The following is a 21,389-nucleotide window of genomic DNA, read 5'->3' as shown; positions in this document are numbered from 1 at the left end:
AATAAGCGTCTTTTAATTTCATGGCTGCAGTCACCATCTGCAGTGATTTTGGAGCCCAGAAAAATAAAGTCTGACAATGTTTCCACTGTTTCCTCATCTATTTCCCATGAAGTGATGGAACCAGATGCCATGATCTTAGTTTTCTGAACGTTGAGCTTTATGCCAACTTTTTCACTCTCCTCTTTCACTTTCATCAAGAGGCTTTTTAGCTCCTCTTTACTTTCTGCCATAAGGGTGGTGTCATCTGCATATCTGAGGTTATTGATATTTCTCCCACCATCTTGATTCCAGCTTGTGCTTCTTCCAGCCCAGTGTTTCTCATGATGTATTCTGCATATAAATAAGCAGGGTGACAATATACAGCCTTGACGTACTCCTTTTCCTATTTGGAACCAGTCTGTTGTTCCATGTCCAGTTCTGTCACGACCAAGATAGTCACGATGGTGTGATCACTCACCTAGAGCCAACATCCTGGAATGAGAAGTCAAGTGGGCCTTAGAAACTATCTCTACAAACAAAGCTGGTGGAGGTGATGGAATTCCAGTAGAGCTATTTCAAATCCTGAAAGATGATGCTGTGAAAGTGCTGCACTCAATATGCCAGCAAATTTGGAAAACTCAGCAGTGGCCACAGGACTGGAAAAGGTCAGTTTTCATTCCAATCCCAAAGAAAGGCAATGCCAAAAAATGCTCATACCACTACAAAATTGCACTCATCTCACAGGCTAGTAAGGTAATGCTCAAAATTCTCCAAGCCAGGCTTCAGCAATACATGAACCGTGAACTTCCAGATGTTCAAGCTGGTTTTAGAAAAGGCAGAGGAACCAGAGATCAAATTGCCAACATCTGCTGGATCATGGAAAAAGCAAGAGAGTTCCAGAAAAACATCTATTTCTGCTTTATTGACTATCCCAAAGCCTTTGACTGTGTGGATCATGATAAACTGTGGAAAATTCTGAAAGAGATGGGAATACCAGACCACCTGACCTGCCTCTTGAGAAACCTTAGGCCATTAGGGGCCCATTAAGGATTCATGAATTTTCTGCATCTAATTATAACATAGAATTATGGGAAGACATAAACAACACAACTTGCTGTCATATAACATAATTGTCACCCAGCCTTGAGTATATGCCTATTTGCATTCCCTTTCATTTATTGGTGGTGGGTGCAAGCCCTACTTTGCACTGGGTATAACCAAAACGAGGAGACTGGAAGTAAAAAATAGGGAAACCAAGAGGGCTCAAAAGGAAGGATAAGGAGTGTTCCTTTAGGAGTGTTGGACTAATGGAAGATCTATCTGCCTTTGTCTGCTTTGCTACCTTTTTTGGTCCATTGCTCCAGAAAAAGAAATAAACCAACATAACAAAATTTTTTTGATTTATCCATGTTGTTCATCTATCAGTGCTGTACTTAGTTGCTGACTTGTATCTCAGTCTTTGTGACCCCATGGGCTATAGCTCACCAGGCCCCTCTGTCCATGGGGATTGTCCAGACAAGAACACTGGAGTGGGTTGCTATGCCCTCCTCCAAGGGATCTTCCCAACCCAGGGATTGAACCCAGGTCTCCCACATTGCAGGCAGATTCTTTACCATCTGAGCCACCAGGAAAGCCTTATCTATTGGTAGCTGCTTTTAGTTTCTGACTGTATGATCAGTTTAGTTTCTGTTGTATGATCTTCACAGTATTTGATTTTCTATTCTCCTTTTGATGAACTAATTTGGGCCTATTATGAATAATTATGAATTATGAATAAAGCTTCTATGGATTTTATGGTTTTATGTCTTAAGTAAAAATACCTAGGGGTGAAATTACTGGGCTATAATGCAGGCATTATTTAACTTTATTAAAAATTGCTATTTTTCAAACTAGGTGTGCAATTTTACACTCTCACTAGCAGTGTATAAGAGTTCAGTTGCTTCATATCCCTACTTCACTTCAGTTCAGTTGCTCAGTCGTGTCTGACTCTTTGCAACCCCATGGACTGCAGCATGCCAGGCCTCCCTGTCCATCACCAACTCCCTGAGTTTACTCAAACTCATGTCCATTGAGTCAGTGATGCTGTCCAACCATCTCATCCTCTGTTGTCCTCTTCTCCTACCTTCAATCTTTCTTCAGTGTCTTTTCCAATGAGTCAGTTCTTCACATCAGGTGGCCAAAGTATTAGAGTTTCAGCTTCAGCATCAGTCCTTCCAATGAATATTCAGGACCGATTTCCTTTAGGATGGACTGGTTGGATTTCCTTGCTATCTTATATCCTTTCAAGCACTCAGTATTGTCAGTCATTTTCATTTTAGCCATTCTAATGGATGTGTGGTGGTCTTAATTTTATATTCCCTTGATGAATAATGATTTTGAGTACCTTTTTATGAACTTATTGTTAATTCATATATCTTCTTTGGTAAAATGTGTGTCCATAACTTTTGCCTATTTACATTTGTTTTCTTATGATTGAGCTGTAAGAGTTCTTTATATATTCTGAATACCAGTTGTCAGAAATATGTATTGAAAAAATATTTTCCATTCTAAATGGAATATTTCCATCCTAAATATTTTCCATTCCATTTTTCATTTCTAAATGGTGCTTTTTGCTGAGCAGAAAATTTAAATTTTAATGAAGTCAAATTTAGCAATTTTATCTGTTATTATTAGTGCCTTATGAGAAATCTTTTCTTAGGTTACAACACTATTTCATTTCTACTATCTATGTGTACAACTTTTATTTTAAAAAATTGTTTTTTAATGTAAAAACGAAACAGAGCATAGTTCTAGCCTGTTGACAGTTAAAGTTATTTTCAGTTTTCATCTCTGGTGGGAAGCAAAAACTATGAAATAACAAAAGTGTTTTGAAAGAGTTGAAACACTGTAACTTCTGTGTTTATTGTTATTTGTTTTATTGTGATGATTAGCTGACAAAACTCTCAACCAAATCAAAACTACTAAGGCTTAGTCTTGAGAACAGACAAGATATTTTTAAGTTAAGGTTGGGGACTGGATAGAAACATTGGTGGTGGTGGCTATCAGCAGGATTAGATAAGGAGGGAAAATAAAGATGAAGATTGGAGGGGCACCTGAAAATCCAGCATAAATGGATAGTTAGAAAAAATGTTAAAAGAATAAAAATGGGGGACCAAAACACCAACAAAAGTAAGACATTTTTCATGTGAAAATAAATCAAGGAAAACCTCCTTTAAAATGGAGTCAGGAAGCCCTGAAGGAGAGCTCTCACGCATGTACTACTATTACAGCCTGAATAACCAGTAAGAATAAGGAAAATAAAAATTATCTTGCTGCTTCTGCTAAGTTGCTTCAGTCGTGTCCGACTCTGTGCGAACCCATAGACGGCAGCCCACCAGGCTCCCCCGTCCCTGGGATTCTCCAGGCAAGAACACTGGAGTGGGTTGCCATTTCTTTCTCCAAGGCATGAAAGTGAAAAGTGAAAGTGAAGTCGCTCAGTGGAGTCCGACTCCTAGGGACCCCATGGACTGCAGCCTACCAGGCTCCTCCGTCCACGGGATTTGCCAGTCAAGAGTACTGGAGTGGGGTGCCATTGCCTTCTCCTAAAATTATCTCAACAAGGTCCATTTCCGCTTATATGGAATTCTTTGTATAAAAGTCTGTCTGTCACAACTTCTTACTCATGATAAGAATATGTTTTCTTCTGATACGAGAGGACATTTTTCACAAGGGAATTTCCTCACCTGCTTTTAAGAAGAGCCCTCCCTGCCCCAGCGGCAATGCATTGACCACTGCTTGCAGCTATTAAGAAACGGCCATAACCTCCTTCTTCTCCAGCGAACTTTTATTCAAGACAGCCCTCCCCCAAACTAATAAAGTTGATCTTCCCTTTGTTTCTTGATCTTGCCTCTGAAATACCACGCCTTGCGTGACCCAAATAGCAATTCTCTGCTTTTCCTGCACAAACCCATTTTGCTGTTAAAATAATTGGCTGTTTGATTTTTAAGGCCAGCATCCACAACCACCGCCCCCAAATCCTATGTAGTCTAAAAAGTTAAAATTTTAAGGGTGTATAAGGAAAGAACATGGATTTGAATTTGGGTTTTTCTAAATTTGTGGTATTGGAAATAGGCTCTACAACTTAAGTTTATGTCACAGATTACGTCATAATCCTAAACTTAAGTGAAGTCGCTCAGTCGTGTCTGACTCTTTGCGACCCCATGGGCTGTAGCCTGCCAGGCTCCTCTGTCCATGGAATTTTCCAGGCAAGAATACTGGAATCGGTTGCCATTTCCTTCTCCAGGGAATCTTCCCAACCCAGGGATTGAACCCAGGTCTACCGCATTGTAGGCAGATGCTTTTACCGTCTGAGCCACCAGGGAAGTCCCCTAAAGTTAACCCTAAACTTAACTCAGTACTAAAAAAGCTAAACTGCAAAGCAGGTTTTGTAAGAGACTGCAGTTCATTAAAATAGGAAAGGGTGGAACATAGGTAAAGCCTCGAAAGAATTCATATTTCCTATGAACCATGATAAACTGGGATTCCTCAAGAAATTTGCAGTCTACGTGGGAAGATTGGATATGTTTATAGAGAACAATAAAGTGCAAGGATATCTAACCCGGCCAAACGCAAGTCTAGTTAGTTAGCATCATAAGGATCCTTCAAGTGCATCCTCCACCGCTACCCCAACTACCACCTGCTCCCAGCCTTGGCCTCCGCAAGCCCTCAGATCATTTTTTTGGGGACCTTTAAGTGCCCAGCGAGCGTGCGCAGCGGGGTCGTTGGGCCAAGTGCGCGAGGCGGAAGTGACACCACAGTCCGTTATGCCTCACAACTTTCCTGGCGCCTTATAGCAGCGTGCAACCCTGCGACGCGTAGACAAACTAGGACAGCGAGGCCTAGCGTTCGGTTTTCAGGGGCGTGGTGGCCCAGTTGGCTCATTGGTCTGACCATAGAGCTTTCAGACCTCCAGGATTCCTAGAGAGCTCCCGGAAGTGGCTTGGGGCAAGATGCATGTTGGCCGGTGGTGTGCCTCCTCACGTCTAGAAGTTAGGGGCTGGAGGGTCCTGCGCCGGCTGCTGATTTCGCACCTCTCTTCTTGCAGCCGTTCCTGTGGGTCTGTCCACCGTTTGTAGCATCCCTTCCCCAGCGCGGGCCGCCCCTGGAATTCACGGTGAGTACAGTCCGGCCTTGGGCCGTAGGAAACAGGAACGCTTTGTGGCCAGACCAGGCCGCTGCTGAGGACAAGCCTGAGGGGTCGGAGAGGGGCCCTGAGCCGAGATCTGCGCCCCGGGGTGATTCGGTCGGTTAAGGGTCGCTTTGGTTGCCAGCGCAGGCCGAGTCCGCGTGCCCAAACTTTTTGCTAAGGAACCTTCAGTGAAGATACGCTTTCTTCATCGCTAATCGTTTGTGGTGTTATTTGCAGTCAGTCTTATTTGTCTTAAAATAGAAAACTGTCCCTTTGTTATCTTTTATTGACCACTGTCCACTATTTGAATTGTTTTTATTTAACAATTTTGCATTTCCGTCACAATTGTCATTAAAATATATATACATATAAACTCCCAGTTGTCCTTGGAAACCTGTTTTTCCTGCTTAGTTTGTTTTGCTCTCTGTACTGTATTCAGAAAATGACAAGTGTGTTGACTGGATAATATACAACGAAGCAGTTTTGACGACTTCGCGGTAATATAAAATTCACCTTATTCAGAACACTTTGTTTATTAAAGCTAGTTGAAGCAGATGCCTGAAAACTTTAAGAGGGGCCCCATTTCCGATATTCAGGTGACTCATGAATAATTTTTGTCACTACCACCTCTAAAAAATACATATTTCTGTTGTTTGATTAGTTCAGTTAAGTATATTTATGCAGTAATCATAGTTTTAGCAAATGCATACATATTTTGAATTCTGCTGTAGTTAAGTGTAAAATGTGGATGTTAAAATATTCAACTGACACAACTTGAGATACCTATAAAACACAGTGTTTGCTTCACCTTGATTTTTAAAGCCTGGAAAATACCTTTGCTTGGTTTTATTTTCAGCTCCCAAACATCCCAAATTAGACTTAAATTAGTCTAAAGGAAGAAAGCATTCTTTCTTCATCTATTAAAAAGGTAATGGTGTTAAAACGTGTCTTCAGAAGTTCACAAGATTATTGCATTAAAGATGAGAAGAAGCTTTAAAGATTGTTTTAATTTCCTAAATCAATAAAATTGATGAAGTATTCTTAAAAGAGGATGTAAGAAGCAGTCTTTATCCACAGGGTGCTTACCAACTTACATAGAGGGGTATATACACAAAACTGTTTGAGAGGAAGGTGTTACATTTATAATGGACTAATTTCGTAGTACATATCTTTGTACTTGGTTATAGGCTGTAACATTCAAAAACTGTCTGATTGAAGAGGGACGAGACCAAAACAGGAAAATTAGCTACTAAAAAGAATAATCAAATGGATAATGGACAAGATTTGTTGATTGATGTGGTTTGAAATATGAACAAACCTAATAGTTAGATGACTCCCATCAGTTTCACTGTTGAGATTTTTTAAAATATCGTTTAGTATTATACTACTATTTTAAAATCAACAATGTAAAGTTCTTGAATGATGCACACTTAACATTGAAACTTTTTATAGCTAAATATTGATGAGTATTGATTATAAGGTGGAAGGTGGCCAGAAGTTCCGTAATTAAAGATGAACCTTGACTTTAGGAAATTTGTAAGAAAACATGGTAAAACTATAACTATGCATTCAAAACAATTAGAGCTTAGAATTCATGTCCCATAGTAATGAATTTATTAACTTTTTATTTACTTTTTAAATGACTTATTTTAAAAACCATGGATGTTGGTCCTGTGTGTTCAAAACAAAAGTGTCTGTCTTTACCCTTTATCTCATACCCTCCACAAAATCTCAGCCTTTTGCTGAGACTGGGAGATTTCACTCTTTCCTCAAATCTATGTACCAGGAAATTCCCCCACTTCTCTGTAAAGTTATTATCTATGAATTAAACCCTTTGTTGTTAATCACCATATTTAATCTTATCTCTTACTCCTTGGTTTCTCCATCTGTAGTTTCCTCACCAAACTGTTGTTACCAGTCTGTCTTGACTTTAAAGATAATTTTTCAAATTCTCTTCCTTTTCTGTCCACACTCTGTAAGTAGGGATTCTTAACCTTCCTGGAGTTCTTTGGAGGATGTTTGATGTATGAACACTGAAAATGTAAACTTTTGTGTGTATGGGCTTTTTTATGGAAAAAAAGTGCTGTGTTTCATTAGTTTGAGCGGCTTTGAGCCAACCCTACCCTACTCTCTTGGCCTCAGATTCCTGAAAGATAGAGACGCTGACTTGAAGACTCATGTCAGTAACAATATGTAATCTGATTTCTAAGTGCCAGTCTCTTCTTTCCCTTGGTGGACTACAGATCTGTGATTTTATCTTGATATTACCATTTCTTGCCAGTTGCTTTTGGATATGCCTCCTTTAGTTATGCTATTCTCTATTCTCTACAATGCTGCCTTCAGTTACATTTTCTCCAGGCCCTTGTCCACGATGTTGCCATTGTGATCTTTCTGGCCTACAAATATGTAATAAGTTACAAAGAGATACAAAGAAAAAGATCACTGTCACAAAAACCATGACCATGGGCAGATATTTGCAGTACATACTCTATGCTCTGCCAAGTCACTTCAGTCGTGTCCGACTCTGTGCCACCCCATAGACGTCAGCCCACCAGGCTCCCCTGTCCCTGAAATTCTCCAGGCAAGAACACTGGAGTGGGTTGCCATTTCCTTCTCCAGTGCATGAAAGTGAAAAGTGAATGAAAGTGAAGTCGCTCAGTCGTGTCCAACTGTTAGCGACCCCATGGACTGCAGCCTACCAGGCTCCTCTGTCCATGGGATTTTCCAGACAAGAGTACTGGAGTGGGGTGCCGTTACCTTCTCCAGCATACTTTATACAATGTGATAAATCCTGTGCCTAGACCTTGCAAAAAATAACTTGGCAAAAATGAGCACCTTAATCTTCCAGGGTGGGGGATGTTGGCAGCTGAGGAGTGGGGGCAACAGGGAAGACCTGATTTAAAAGGTCTGAGACCTTTAAGTTAGAGTTCAGTGATTTCTGCAACACTAGGGTTTAACAGCCATAACACTGACACTTTTAACTAGATCATTCTCTCTATGCATTGTAGGATGTTTAATCACATCTCTGGCGTCTACCTACTAGCTACTAGTAGCATCCCTTCCCAAATGTTTCCAGACATTGCTAAATATCTGGGATATGGGAGGAATTGAGACCCACTGAGCTCTACAGCAGAATGGAGATAGGAGAAAGCCACATTTGGAAAAGGCTGTATGAAGGAGAAAGAAAAGAAAGTGCAAGTGAAGTAGCTCAGTCATATCCAACTCTTTGCGACTCCATGGACTGTAGCCTACCAGGCTCCTCTGTCCATGGATTTTCCAGGCAAGAGTACTGGAATGGGTTGCCAATTCCTTCTCCAGGGGATCTTCCCGACCCAGGGATCAAACCTGGGTCTCCCGCATTGTAGGCAGATTCTTTTACCCTCTGAGCCACCTGGGAAGCCCTGTAAAGGAAAGTTTATAGCAGATAAAGCAAGACAGTTTTACGTATCATAAAGGGCCTTGCATTCCGTGCTGAAGAGTTAAGTTCCTTATTGAAAGATGGCGTGCTGCGATTCATGGGGTTGCAAAGAGTCGGACACGACTGAGCGACTGATCTGAAGTAAGGAGGTGAGTTGTATTACGTATGTGTTAAAACAGTCTCTTTAGCAGTGTATTTAGTTTGATAGGGCTGCCATAACATAGTACCACAAACTGGATGGCTTCCGCAGAAATTTATTCTCCCATAGTTATGATGGCCAAAAGTCCAAGGTCAATGTGATAGCAAGCTCATACTCCCCTAACTTCTGATTGTTACTGACAGTCCTTGGCATTCCTTGACTTGAAACTGCATAACTTCATTTCTGCCTCCCTAGTTACATGACTGTCTTCTGTCTTCACATGGCCTTCTCTTTGTATGTGTCAATCTCCATTTCTCTTCTCTTATTATAAATATACTAGTCATATTGGCTTAAAGGCCTACCCTATTCCAATATATAAAAGTGTCTGCCTACAATGCTGGAGACCCAGGTTTGATCCCTGGGTCGGGAAAATCCCCTGGAGAAGGAAATGGCAACCCACTCCAGTATTCTTGCCTGGAAAATCCCATGGATGGAAGAGCCTGGTAGGCTACAGTCCATGGGGTCACAAAGAGTCACTTTCACTCCAATATAACCTCATCTTAATTTGATTAAAACTGCAAAGACTCTATTTCCAAATAAGGTCACATTCACAAGTACCAAGGGTTAGTACCTCAACATAATTTTTTTTTGGAGGGACACAATTCAACCCACAATAAGCAGCTTTATGGAACATGAAGAAAAGCATAACCAAGGGCAGAGAGATCACTTACCACTACTACTGCAGGCAAGAGTGATGCCAGATACCAAAGGTGAAAGCCGTAGGCGTATATCCCACAAAGAAACAGGCCCCTGTAATTGAATAAGTCTAAAGACTCGGGCCTTATATGTAAAACTTAACTGCTCAACAAATACAATACAGTCTGTGTTGAGTATTATAAATAATAGCCCTCTAATCTTCTTCTATTCTATCAATAAGATAAAAGATAAGGATCTCTACTCATAGGAAATATAGAATTAAATTAGAAAGTCAAAACTCCTTTGTGACTAATAATACACAATTATGGCAAAAATAACATTGAAGTGATACTTGTGTAACAGATATGTAGACTAAGAGGGAAATCACTTCCAATTGGAATCATTAAGAAAGGATTTTAAAGAAGAAAGCATTTTATCCAGTCCTTTGAGAACAGGTAGTTTGAGTATTAATGAATGAAATTAGAAAACTTAAATAAATAGACATACCATGTTTATGAGATGGGAAACAATACTGTTTAGATGTTACTTGTCTCTCAACTGAACTATAGAATCAACACAAATCCTATTCCAGGAGTTTTGTGTGTGTGTGTGTGTGTTTTTTTTAGAAGACAGTTATAAAATTTATATCAAAAGGCAACAGAACTAGAAAAACTAAAATAATTCTGAAAATGAACAACAAAGTTACAGGACTCTTAGTAGTTTATTTCAAGATTTAAAAAGCCACAACTGTCAAGACAGTTCGTATTGGTGAAAGGAATAACATATACATCAGTGGAACAAAATGGAGATCCCAGAAGGAGATCCACACACAGTCCATTGATTTTTGACAACGATACAAAGACAATTCAATATGTAAAGTTTAATCTTTTCTGCAAATAGTGCTGCAACAATTTGATATCTGTATGAACCTCCATCCATACTTCAAACTCTGAACAAAAACTTACTTAAAAGCGATCATAAACCTAAAAGTAAAAATTTAAACTATAATCTTTGAGTCCTTGGATTAAGCAAAAACTTCTTAAATATGGCAACTATAGTACAATCCCTAAAAGTTGACAAATTAAATTTCAAAAAATTTTAAATTTCTGTTCTTAAAAAGTCACTGTTAAAAGAATGGAAAGGAGGAGATATTTGCAAGTCATATTTTGTAAAGGACTTTTATCCAAAATATGTAAAGAATTCTCAAACGTCAATTATTTTAAAAAATCGAATTCTAAATATAGGAAAACGTCAAAGAAGATGCAGTTGTCTCTTGGTATCCATGGGGGATTGGGTCCAGGACCCTCTTGGATACTAAAATTTGTTGATGCTCAAGTCTTATGTAAAATATAGTAGTCTTTGCATATAACCTACGCACATCCTCCTGTATACTTTAAATCATCTCTAGATTACTTATAATCCCTAATAAAATACAAATGCTTTGTAAATAGTTGGTGATATGTGGCAAATTAATGTTTTGCCTTTGGAACTTTCTGGAACTTTTTTCCCCCAAATATCTTTGATCCATGATTGACTGAATCCAGGGATATGGAACCCATGGATTTGAAGAACCAATTATATGAATGGCAAATAAGCACAGGAAAGGATGCTCAGCATTATTAGTCAGTAGAGAAATGCGAATTAAAACCTTATGAAATACCACTATGTCTTTTAGAATACCAAAATCTATGTGTATGTGTATATCTATATGTGTGTGTGTGTGTTTCAGATGCTGGTCAGAGTGTAGAATAATTGCAGTTCTCACATATTGCTAGTGGAATGCAAAGTATTATAGCCACTTTGGGCAACAGTCTGGCAGTCTCATAAAGTTATCCATATACTTACCTTATGACCCAGCAGTTTTTTTTTTTCTGGATATTTACCCAGGAGAAATGTTCACACAAAAATTCGTATGCAGATACTTAATAGTGGCCTCATTGGTAATCATCAAAAACAGGAAGCAACTGAGATAGTCTAAACTAGAGAATGGATAAACATTTATCCATATAAGGAATAAGAGGGCTTGCTAGGTGGCATTGGTGGTAAAGAACCCACCTGCCGATGCAGGAGACATAAGAGACACAGGTTCTGTCCCTGGGTTGGGAAGATCCCCCAGAGGTGGGCACGGCAATCCACTCCAGTATTCTTGCCTGGAGAATCCCATGGACAGAGGAGCTTGACAGGGTATGGTCCTTGGGGTTGCAAAGAGTCAGACACGACTGAAGCAAATCATTATAGGAAGTCCACTGGTGAATGCTTGCCGTGCCGTGCTATAAAAGGAGTAAACTGATACATATACTAACGTTGATGACTCAAGTACAATATGCTAGAAGATATGCCAGACTCAAAAGGCTACGTACTGTATGATTTTATTTCTAAAACATTCTGTGTCATTAGTTTGTGGGACTAGATTTGGGGATTGCAAGTGTTGATAGGGCATCCAGTTTCCTTAAAGGTGCAGGACCTGTGCCCTAGAGAAGACTTTACAGAAGTTGAAATAAAGTCCATAGTAGAAGTTAGTGTGGAGACGAGGGGGTTGGGAGTGGGGTCGGGGCGTGGAGCACATGTGGGATAAGGAATGTTAAGTGGAGAAGAGAAAAGTGTTAGGACCTTTCTTGACAATACCTTTAGCTGTATTATGTGGAAATTAGTCTCTTGTTGAGAGTGAGGGGCAGATTAAGAGCTGCAGTGTGTCAAAACAGTATAGCTGGTATAGCAAATGCTGAAAGGAATCAAATCAGCAGCACTGAGTGTCAGATGAGATTAAATATGGAATTTCAATTAGACCCAGTCTACATGGTTTCCTGACTTTGTTTAGCCATGTTCCACATCCCCAGGAGAGAAAGCAGAAGGAATTCCCAGATGGAATTGGCATGGCAGAAGGCTAAGAAGGCAAGGAGTTATTTCTGGAGAGGATCACTTAAATGACATCCATGTCATGGTAGGGAACTTGTTAAGATATCTCAGTAAATTATTGTGACCTTTGGCTTGCCTTTACACTATTTGTCGTTTTCTGTCCCCAAAGAAGTACCCTTAAAGAAGAGGCCCTCAGAAGGTTCTTCTCTTAAGAAGATAAAGAAACGTAGTAGAAACGAGTCTCCTGAGCTTTTCTGGCCCTAAATGGCAGCAGAATCAAGAAAATCTTTAGCCCCATCCCCACCAGACCAGGTTCCTGAAGAGGACCTTGTAATTGTCAAGGTAGAGGAAGATCATGGTTGGGACCAGGAATCAAGTCTACATGAAAATAACCCTCCTGGCCAAGAGCTGTTCCGCCTACGCTTCAGGAAGTTATGCTACCAAGAGACACTAGGACCCCGAGAAGCTCTGATCCAACTCCGCGCACTTTGCCATCAGTGGCTGAGGCCAGATTTGAACACCAAGGAGCAGATCCTGGAGCTGCTGGTGCTGGAGCAGTTCTTGACCATCCTGCCTGAGGAGCTCCAGACTCTGGTGAAGGAACATCAGCTAGAGAATGGAGAGGAAGTGGTGACCCTACTGGAGGATTTGGAAAGGCAAATTGATATATTGGGACGGCCGGTACGTAGAAGGAGGTGGGCATGCTGTGACTGTGAGAGTCCAAGGAGCTGGGTGGAGGGACATTGATATAAAGTGGGAGAATAAATGCTGAGCATGAGTTTTGTTATAGGAGAATGAAAATTGTTATAGTGTGGCATGGCTTCTATCTATAGAGTTCTTTTTATTCTTGTAAAGGATATAAATCCATTTTTTTTAATCCTCATAACATTCCTGCAGTTGTATTATTGTTCTGTTTGCCAGATGGGAAACTGATGCATAGAGAACTTATTTTCCAGGGGCAACCAAATAACTAAAGATAGATCTGAGGCCAGAACTCAGATTTCCTAGTTTCTTATTAAAAATTTTTTCCGCTGAAGAGTACTGCTTTAGGTTGCTGTTTATCATTCTTCCCCTTTCTTGAGAGTACAAAGTATCAGCATTTTGTGCATCAAGGAGGGCATCAGCAGAAATCTTTTTCTTCAGTGCTAAGCATAAATGATGCCTTTCTGTGCCAGTCAGCATGTTTGTGTTCCTTACTGCCCCTTGGAAGTAATTAAGATTCTGCTTTTTCCTTCCCCCATATGTATTCCTTTAGATGTGCTTTTTCTTACATTGTTCACTTCATTTCTCAGAGGGATTCCTTGTAAATGCAACTGTCTTGTCTCCAGGTCCCAGCTCGTGCACATGGACATAGGGTACTCTGGGAGGAGGTGATGCATTCAGAATCTGCACCAGAGCCTCCACATACTCAGCTCCAACCTGTGGCAACTCAGCACAAATCTGCAGTGCTCCAAGGGCCACATGATAGAGGTGAGGAACCAGATTTCACTGCTGAGGAGTGAGGAAGTGAAAAGGAAGAAAGTACATTCAGGATACCTGTCTAGTTCCTTGAACCAAGAACTAGAATCTGCTGTTTACAGACTGGTCATAAGATCTGATTTAAATTTCATCTAGGCTTCAAATACAGACTGTCAGTCCCAGTGGTAAATTCAAGAACAAATGAAAGAATTTGGGGATTTTATGGCTTCATATGTTTCTGTTACCACAGTGTATTTACTGCATAGGCATAGGCATTTTTAGATTTTGTTGGTATCACGTGCCATATTATTTGTATTTCAATATGTATTTTCTTAAACAAGAGCATTTTCATAGATACCTCAATGAATTGATCACAGTTAGAAAATATTCATATTTTGCCAGCTGTCCCAAAGTTTTTCCAGTCTAGTCCAGGATCATACTTTGCAATTAGTTGTCCTGTCTCTTTACTCTCCTTTTACTTGGAATAGTTCCTCAGCCTTTCTTTGCCTTGCATAATCTTGAATTTGTGAAGATTACAAGTCAATTATTTTGTAGAATGACAACAATTTGAGTTTGTGTGATGTTTTCTCATATTTAGATTCAAATTGTGTCCATTTGGCAGGAACACCTCGCAAGTGATTTTGTATCCTTCTCAGGAATATGACAGGAATTTGTCTATTGTTGGTAGTGTTTTCTTCAATGACTTACTTAAGGTTGTTCTTGCTAGGCTTTTGTTACTGTTTGTCCCTTTGTAATTAATAAGTAATTTCTGGGGATATACTCTTGAGTACAGACTATCAGTAAATACCCTGGTCTTCATCAAACTTTTGTTGCTGAAACACTAGTTTTAGTATTTGTTGATGCTCCTTCATTGAATCAATTATTGCTAAAGTGATTATTTTCTGTTATTTTCTATCATTGTTGTTCAGTCGCTAAGTCATGTCCAGCTCTTTGTGACCCCATAGATTTCAGCATGCCAGGCTTCGCTGTCCTTCAGTGTCTCCTGGAGTTTGCTCAAATTCATCTCCATTGAGTCAGTGATGCCATCTAACCCTCTCATCCTCTATTGCTCCTTCTCCTCCTTTTGCCTTCAATCTTTCCCAGCATCAGGGTCTTTTCAAGTGCGTTGGCTCTTCACATCAGGTGACCAAAGTGTTGGAGTTTCAGCTTCAGCATTAGTCCTTCCAATGAATGTTCAGGGTTGATTTCCTTTAGAATTCACTGGTTTGATCTTCATGCAGTCCAGGGGACTTTTCAAGAGTCTTCTCCAGCACCATAATTTGAAATCATCAATTCTTTGGCGCTCAGCCTTCTTTATGGTCCAACTCTCACATCCATACATGACTACTGGAAAAACCACAGCTTTGACTAGACAGACCATTGTCAGTAAAGTGGTCTTTGCTTTTTAATATGTTGTTCAGGTTTGTCACAGCTTTTCTTCCAAGGAGCAAACGTCTTTTAATTTCATGGCTGCAATCACCATCTACAGTGATTTTTGGAGCCCAAGAAAAGAAAATCTGTCACTGCTTCTACTTTTTTCTCTTCCATTTGCCATGAAGGATGCCATGATCTTAGTTTTTTGAGTGTTGAGTTTCAGGCCAGCTTTTTCACTCTTCTCTCACTCTCATCAAGAGGCTTTTTAGTTCCTCTTCACTTTCTGCCATAAGGGTGGTGGTGTCTGCATATCTGAGGTTGTTGATATTTCTCCCAGCAATCCTGATTCCCACTTGTGATTCATCCAGCCTGGCATTTCACATGGTGTGCTCTGCATATAAGTTAAATAAACTGTGACAATATACAGCCTTGTTATACTCCTTTCCCAATTTTGAACCAGTCAGTTGTTCCATGTGAGATTGTAACTGTTGCTTCTTGACCCATATACAGGTTTCTGAGAAGACAGGTAAGATAGTCTGATATTCCCATGTCTTTAAGAATTTTCCACAGTTTGCTGGATACACACAGTCCAAGGCTTTCGCATAGTCAAGGAAGCAGAAATAGGTGTTTTTCTGGAATTCCTGTGCTTTCTGTATGATCCAGTGAATGTTGGCAATTTGATCTCTGGTTCCTCTGCCTTTTCTAAATCCGACTTGTATATCTATAAGTTCTCGGTTCACATACTGCTGAAGCCTAGTTCGAAGGATTTTGAGCATTACCTTACTAGCATGCGAAATAAGCACAATTGTCCAGTAATTTGAACATTCTCTGGCATTGCTCTTCTTTGGGATTGGAATGAAAACTGACCTTTTCCAATCCTGTGGCCACTGCTGAGTTTTCCAAATTTTCTGACATACTGAGTGTAACACTTTAACAGGATCATCTTTTAGGATTTTAAATAGCTCAGCTAGAATTTCATCACCTCCACTAGCTTTGTTTGTAGTAATGCTACCTAAGGCCCACTTGACTTCACACTCCAGGTTGTCAGGTCTAGGTAAATGACCACACAACCATGGTTATCTGGGTCATTAAGATCTTTTTTGTATAGTTCTTCTGTGCATTCTTCCTTTCTCTTAATCTCTTCTACCTCTATTAGTTTCTGTCCTTTATTATGCCCATCCTTGCATGAAATGTTCCCTTAATATCTCCAGTTTTCTTAAAGAAATCTCTAGTCTCCCATTCTGTTGTTTCCTCTACTTCTTTGCATTGTTCATCGAAGAAGGCCTTCTTACCTCTCCTTGGTATTCTCTGGAACTCTGCATTCTGTTGGGTATATCTTTCCCTTTCTCCCTTGCTTTTCACTTCTGTTTTTTTCTCAGCTATTTGTAAAGCCTCCTCAGACAACCATTTTGCCTTCTTGGATTTCTTTTTCTTTGGGATGGTTTTGGTCACTACCTCCTGTACAGTGTTTTTACATTTATTTGTTTATTGCAATGGAGAGTGTTCCCTTCTTCCCCCATTTTATTTTATTCATTTTTTTATTTATTGATATGTACTCATAAATTCATTTTTTTTTCTTTCTGTTATTTTCTTTATTTTGATGCTTAAATTGTCTCAGAGTTGGCCATGGGAGGCCTCTTCCATCTGACTCCTGCGTCCTATTGCGTTTTCTCCATCATTTTTGTGAATTTTCTTACTTTTTTACAGAACAAGATGTTCTAGTCTCATGTCGTACTTGCACTGTGTTTCTTATTTTTTTATCTGTGTGGTTTCATAGTTTAAATTACTAGATTTTTAATGTTTCTAAAACAATTCTAATACCTGTTGTGCAAGACACAGTAGTCCATTTTGACTTTTTTATTACCCTGTCTAATATCTATAGGAAGCAGATACTGGCAGTCATAGTAGACATTTCAAAAAAGTGATAGAGTTAGTAGAGATAAATTGGTTCCCATATTCAGTTTGACAAAAGATTAGGACCTAAAGAAATACTGTGTACAAGCACAAGAATGGAGTACAGCTTTAATGGTAAAGAAGAAATTGTAAAGCAATTCCAGTTAGGAAACCAGTAAACATTCTATTTTTGACACGTTAGCTTCAAGCTAAGTGGACCATCAAAGTACAGGTGTTTTGTGGGCAACCATAAGTATGGACACATAGTCCAAGACTAACAGAATTTCATATGCAAAATCTCTGGCATGCATATCTGCTGAAATATACAAAATTTTGGAATGTGTTAGTGCCCATTCCTATAACCATAGGACAAGGCTGGTCTCATTCATAGCTCCTTTCTCCTCTCAGCCATACCAGTTTCACAGAGTCCTACCCCTTCCCAGAAAGGAAGTCCTCGAGACCAGGAGATGACAGCTACGCTGCTTACAGCAGGGTTCCAGGTGAGTTGTGCTTCTTCTCACTGAAACCTCATAGCTCTACTCAGAGTGTTTCTGGCATCTACCCCATGTCTAGACTGTCTGTAGCAGTACTCACTTAAGAACTTGCTCCACATTCTAATGCATAGAGACAGATTGAGCCTTGATTCTCCCCCCCAACCCCCAACCCCCAGTAAATCTGATGCATTTTCCTGCTCTTCCCAGCTAGCTTCGCAGATCCCTTTACATGGTACTTTCTCATGTCATGATCCTCTCCACCCCTGATGGGTCTCTCTGATACTCTGGGTTTAAGCTGTTGAAGAGTCCCAGTCCCCAAATGAACATCTTGTTTTGTTTCAGACTTTAGAGAAGATTGAAGACATGGCTGTGTCTCTAATTCGAGAGGAATGGCTTCTTGATTCATCCCAAAAGGATCTGAGTACAGATAACAGGCCAGAGAATTATAGAAACATGTTCTCCCTGGGTAAGGAGAGCTCTGGTTGTTATTGTTAAAGATCTTTTGTTTATGTGTACAGTAGCTTTGAGCTTTCTGAAAGACATAGTTGAGTTTAAACTCAGGATCCAACAGAGAGAGAAAATATTGAGACTTCTGGAGTTCTGAAAGGAAACTTTCATGGCCACTATGGAAAATAGTATGGGGTTCATTAAAAAACTAAAAATAGAGTTACCATATGATCTAGCAGTCCCACTCCTGGATGTATATCCAGAGAATACAGATGCTTTAATTTAAAAAGAAATGCACCGCCATGTTCAGTGCAGCATTATTTACAATAGCCAAGACATAGAAGCAACCTAAGTGCCCATCAGCAGATGAATGAATAAAGGTGTGGAGGTTGGGTAGGTGGGTGGGTGTGTGTGTGTGTGTGTGTAATGGAATATTACTCAGCTGTAAAAAGAATGAAATAATACCATTTACAGCAACATGGATGGACTTAAGAGATCATCACACTAAGTGAAGTAAGTCAGAGAATCTAAAAATAGTAAAATCTAAAAAATAGTACAAATGAGCTTATTTACAAAACAGAAACAAACTTATGGTTACCAAGGAGGAAGGTGGGAGGAGGGATAAATTAGGAATATGGGATATATGGGTTTAAGATACACACTACCATATATAAAATAGATAAATAACAATATTCAGAAACTATATTCAGTATCTTTTTTTTTATATTCAGTATCTTATAATAGGCTATAATGAAAAAGTTTTAAAAAGAGTATATATATATATATATACACGCACACATATATGTGTAACTTAATCACTTTACCATATACCCAAAGCAAACAATATTATGAATTTCCTGTACTTCAATAAAAAAAATAACCAGAAAAAATTAATTTTAAAAAATAAAGGGAAACTTTTTTACTCTCTAATCTAGGACTTATCTTACAGTTTGTAACTGAGTATTTGTCTCCTGTCCAAGTACTAACCAGGCCCAACCCTGCTTAGCTTCCAAGATCAGATGAGAGCGGGCGCATTCAGGGTTGTATGGCCATAGACTGGGTATTGGTCTCTTTGCCAGTTGGATACTGAAATCTTTTGGTGCTCTCTGCGTTCATGTAGATCTCTCATACTTAGACCCATTGTGCTCCTCCTTTTTAATGACTGGGGCTTTTTTCATTCCTACTCCACTCATTAGATCTTTTTATAGTTCCATATTCCTTCTCACTTCCCAATTTCTGCTTCTCCTCAGGGGATCCCTTCTCTACTTTAGTCCTCCTTCCAACAGCCCTATTTCTTGATGGCACTTATTCCCTAGTTGGTGTATGTGGTACTTCAGTTTGTCCCTGCTCCTTTCTCCCCAGATTAACGAAGGCATTTTGGAGACAGATGGAAGCTTTCCATTTACTCTTAACCTCCATGTGTATTTTTCTTTCCTCTTTTTCCTAACGTAAAGACTAGGAAGTGACATTCACTTGATGTTAATTACATTTTTATTCCAGGTGGTGAGACCAGGAATGAGAACAGAGAATTAACTTCAAAACAGGTAATATCTACTGGAATCCAGCCACATGGAGAGACAGCTGCCAAATGCAACGGGGATGTTATCGGGGGTCTTGAGCCTGGAGAAGCCCGAGACCTTCTGGGCTCATTAGAGAGGCAGCGGGGAAATCCCACCCAAGAGAGACGACATAAATGTGATGAATGTGGGAAGAGCTTTGCTCAGAGTTCAGGCCTTGTTCGTCACTGGAGAATCCACACTGGGGAGAAACCCTATCAGTGTAATGTGTGTGGTAAAGCCTTCAGTTACAGGTCAGCCCTTCTTTCCCACCAGGATATCCACAACAAAGTAAAACGCTACCACTGTAAGGAGTGTGGTAAAGCCTTCAGTCAAAACACAGGCCTGATCTTGCACCAGAGAATCCATACTGGGGAGAAGCCATATCAGTGCAATCAGTGTGGGAAAGCTTTCAGTCAGAGTGCAGGCCTTATTCTGCACCAGAGAATCCACAGTGGGGAGAGACCCTATGAATGTAATGAGTGTGGGAAAGCTTTCAGTCATAGCTCACACCTCATTGGACATCAGAGAATCCACACTGGGGAGAAGCCCTATGAGTGTGATGAGTGTGGGAAAACTTTCAGGAGGAGCTCACATCTTATTGGCCATCAGAGAAGCCACACTGGGGAGAAACCCTACAAATGCAATGAGTGTGGGAGGGCCTTCAGTCAAAAGTCAGGCCTTATTGAACATCAGAGAATCCACACTGGAGAAAGACCCTATAAATGTAAAGAATGTGGGAAAGCTTTCAATGGGAACACTGGCCTCATTCAGCATCTGAGAATTCACACAGGGGAGAAACCCTATCAATGTAATGAGTGTGGGAAAGCCTTTATTCAGAGGTCAAGTCTCATTCGACATCAAAGAATCCACAGTGGAGAAAAATCTGAATCCACAGGAGTTTAGGGAAAAACTTCAGTCGTAGATTCGGCGTTAATTCAACATTAGAGGAACCATGTGCTGGTGAGAGGTCTTTCACTGTAAAAAAAAAAAAAATGGCAGAAAGTTCAACATCATTACAACCTTATCTAGGGTCAGATTGATAGGGGTGGCAAAATTAGAATAGCTCTTCAGTAGTTTGGGTCCAGTGCCTTGATACAAATTAATTAGCTTGACTATCTTAGGAGGTGTCTGATAGAATGGAGCTCCTGATGGTCTGATCCTTTAGAAGCTTAAAATAGCATTAGAGAAAATTGCTTGTGTGGCTTGAGGCACTTAACTTTGTCTTTTTGGTGAGTAGCTGTAGGTTTGAGAGTAGCTACTCCTTCTAGTTCCTCTGCTTCTTCCGATCTGTGATCCCTATCTCCCATTTATTCCCCTAAAGGTGCATTTTGTGTTCCTAATCTGATCTAAGAAGCTGTTTTAGAGTTTGAAGCAGCCTCTGTATGAGACTTGCACTTATGTTTAACTTTCTGAGCTCCTTGTTCTAGGGAAATTTTTATAAACACTTAATGTATTTATGCTTAAGTGTACATTTTATTTTATTCTAATGCTCTTGCTAGTGGAAATCCATATTCCCATGCAAACTCAGAATGCTATATTTTTAACAGCACTCCAGCATTTTTCTTCATATATCACCTTCATTGACTCCCCTGAGTCACTGAGCATCCATACGTATCCTTCACCACCCCCAGCCCCAGTACCTGTGTCAGCAAAGGAAGTGGACGCATTAGTGATGGTTGTGGGAATGATGCAGAGAAAGAGGTGAGTGGAGACTCAGCAGCAGCAGCTCGGCTGCTCTTGAGCTTGGATGGCTATACCTTTTGGTAATTTGACTCTCCTTTCCACCTTCCCACTGTACACTGTGGTACAGATAGGTATTTATACTATCCTCAATAAGGCATCACATGGGGAAAAAAGACAGAGGTGCTTGAAGAAGACATAAAAGTCCTGCAAAGAATGTACACTCATC

At 40.0% G+C, this 21,389-nt stretch overlaps 1 protein-coding gene across 2 annotated transcripts; it reads left to right on the top strand.

The window, feature by feature from the left end:
• Positions 1-4,741: 4,741 nt before the first annotated feature.
• On the top strand, positions 4,742-20,930 carry LOC138425584 (zinc finger protein with KRAB and SCAN domains 8). Of its 2 annotated transcripts, XM_069563641.1 has the most exons (7): positions 4,803-5,131; positions 12,237-12,340; positions 12,425-12,936; positions 13,584-13,725; positions 17,389-17,480; positions 17,817-17,940; positions 19,422-20,930. In XM_069563641.1, exons 3-7 carry the CDS (start codon positions 12,520-12,522, stop codon positions 20,381-20,383), a joined length of 1,737 nt encoding a protein of 578 aa, XP_069419742.1. In that variant the 5' UTR covers positions 4,803-5,131; positions 12,237-12,340; positions 12,425-12,519; the 3' UTR covers positions 20,384-20,930. The 2 variants fall into 2 exon arrangements, with proteins under 2 accessions (XP_069419741.1, XP_069419742.1); XM_069563640.1 differs by lacking the exon at positions 12,237-12,340 and having other exon boundaries at positions 4,742-5,131.
• The last annotated feature ends 459 nt before the right edge of the window (positions 20,931-21,389 follow it).

Source organism: Ovis canadensis, chromosome 20 (assembly GCF_042477335.2).
Source record: "Ovis canadensis isolate MfBH-ARS-UI-01 breed Bighorn chromosome 20, ARS-UI_OviCan_v2, whole genome shotgun sequence".
Lineage (NCBI taxonomy): Eukaryota > Metazoa > Chordata > Mammalia > Artiodactyla > Bovidae > Ovis > Ovis canadensis.
This window is presented reverse-complemented; position numbering and strand designations above follow the sequence as displayed.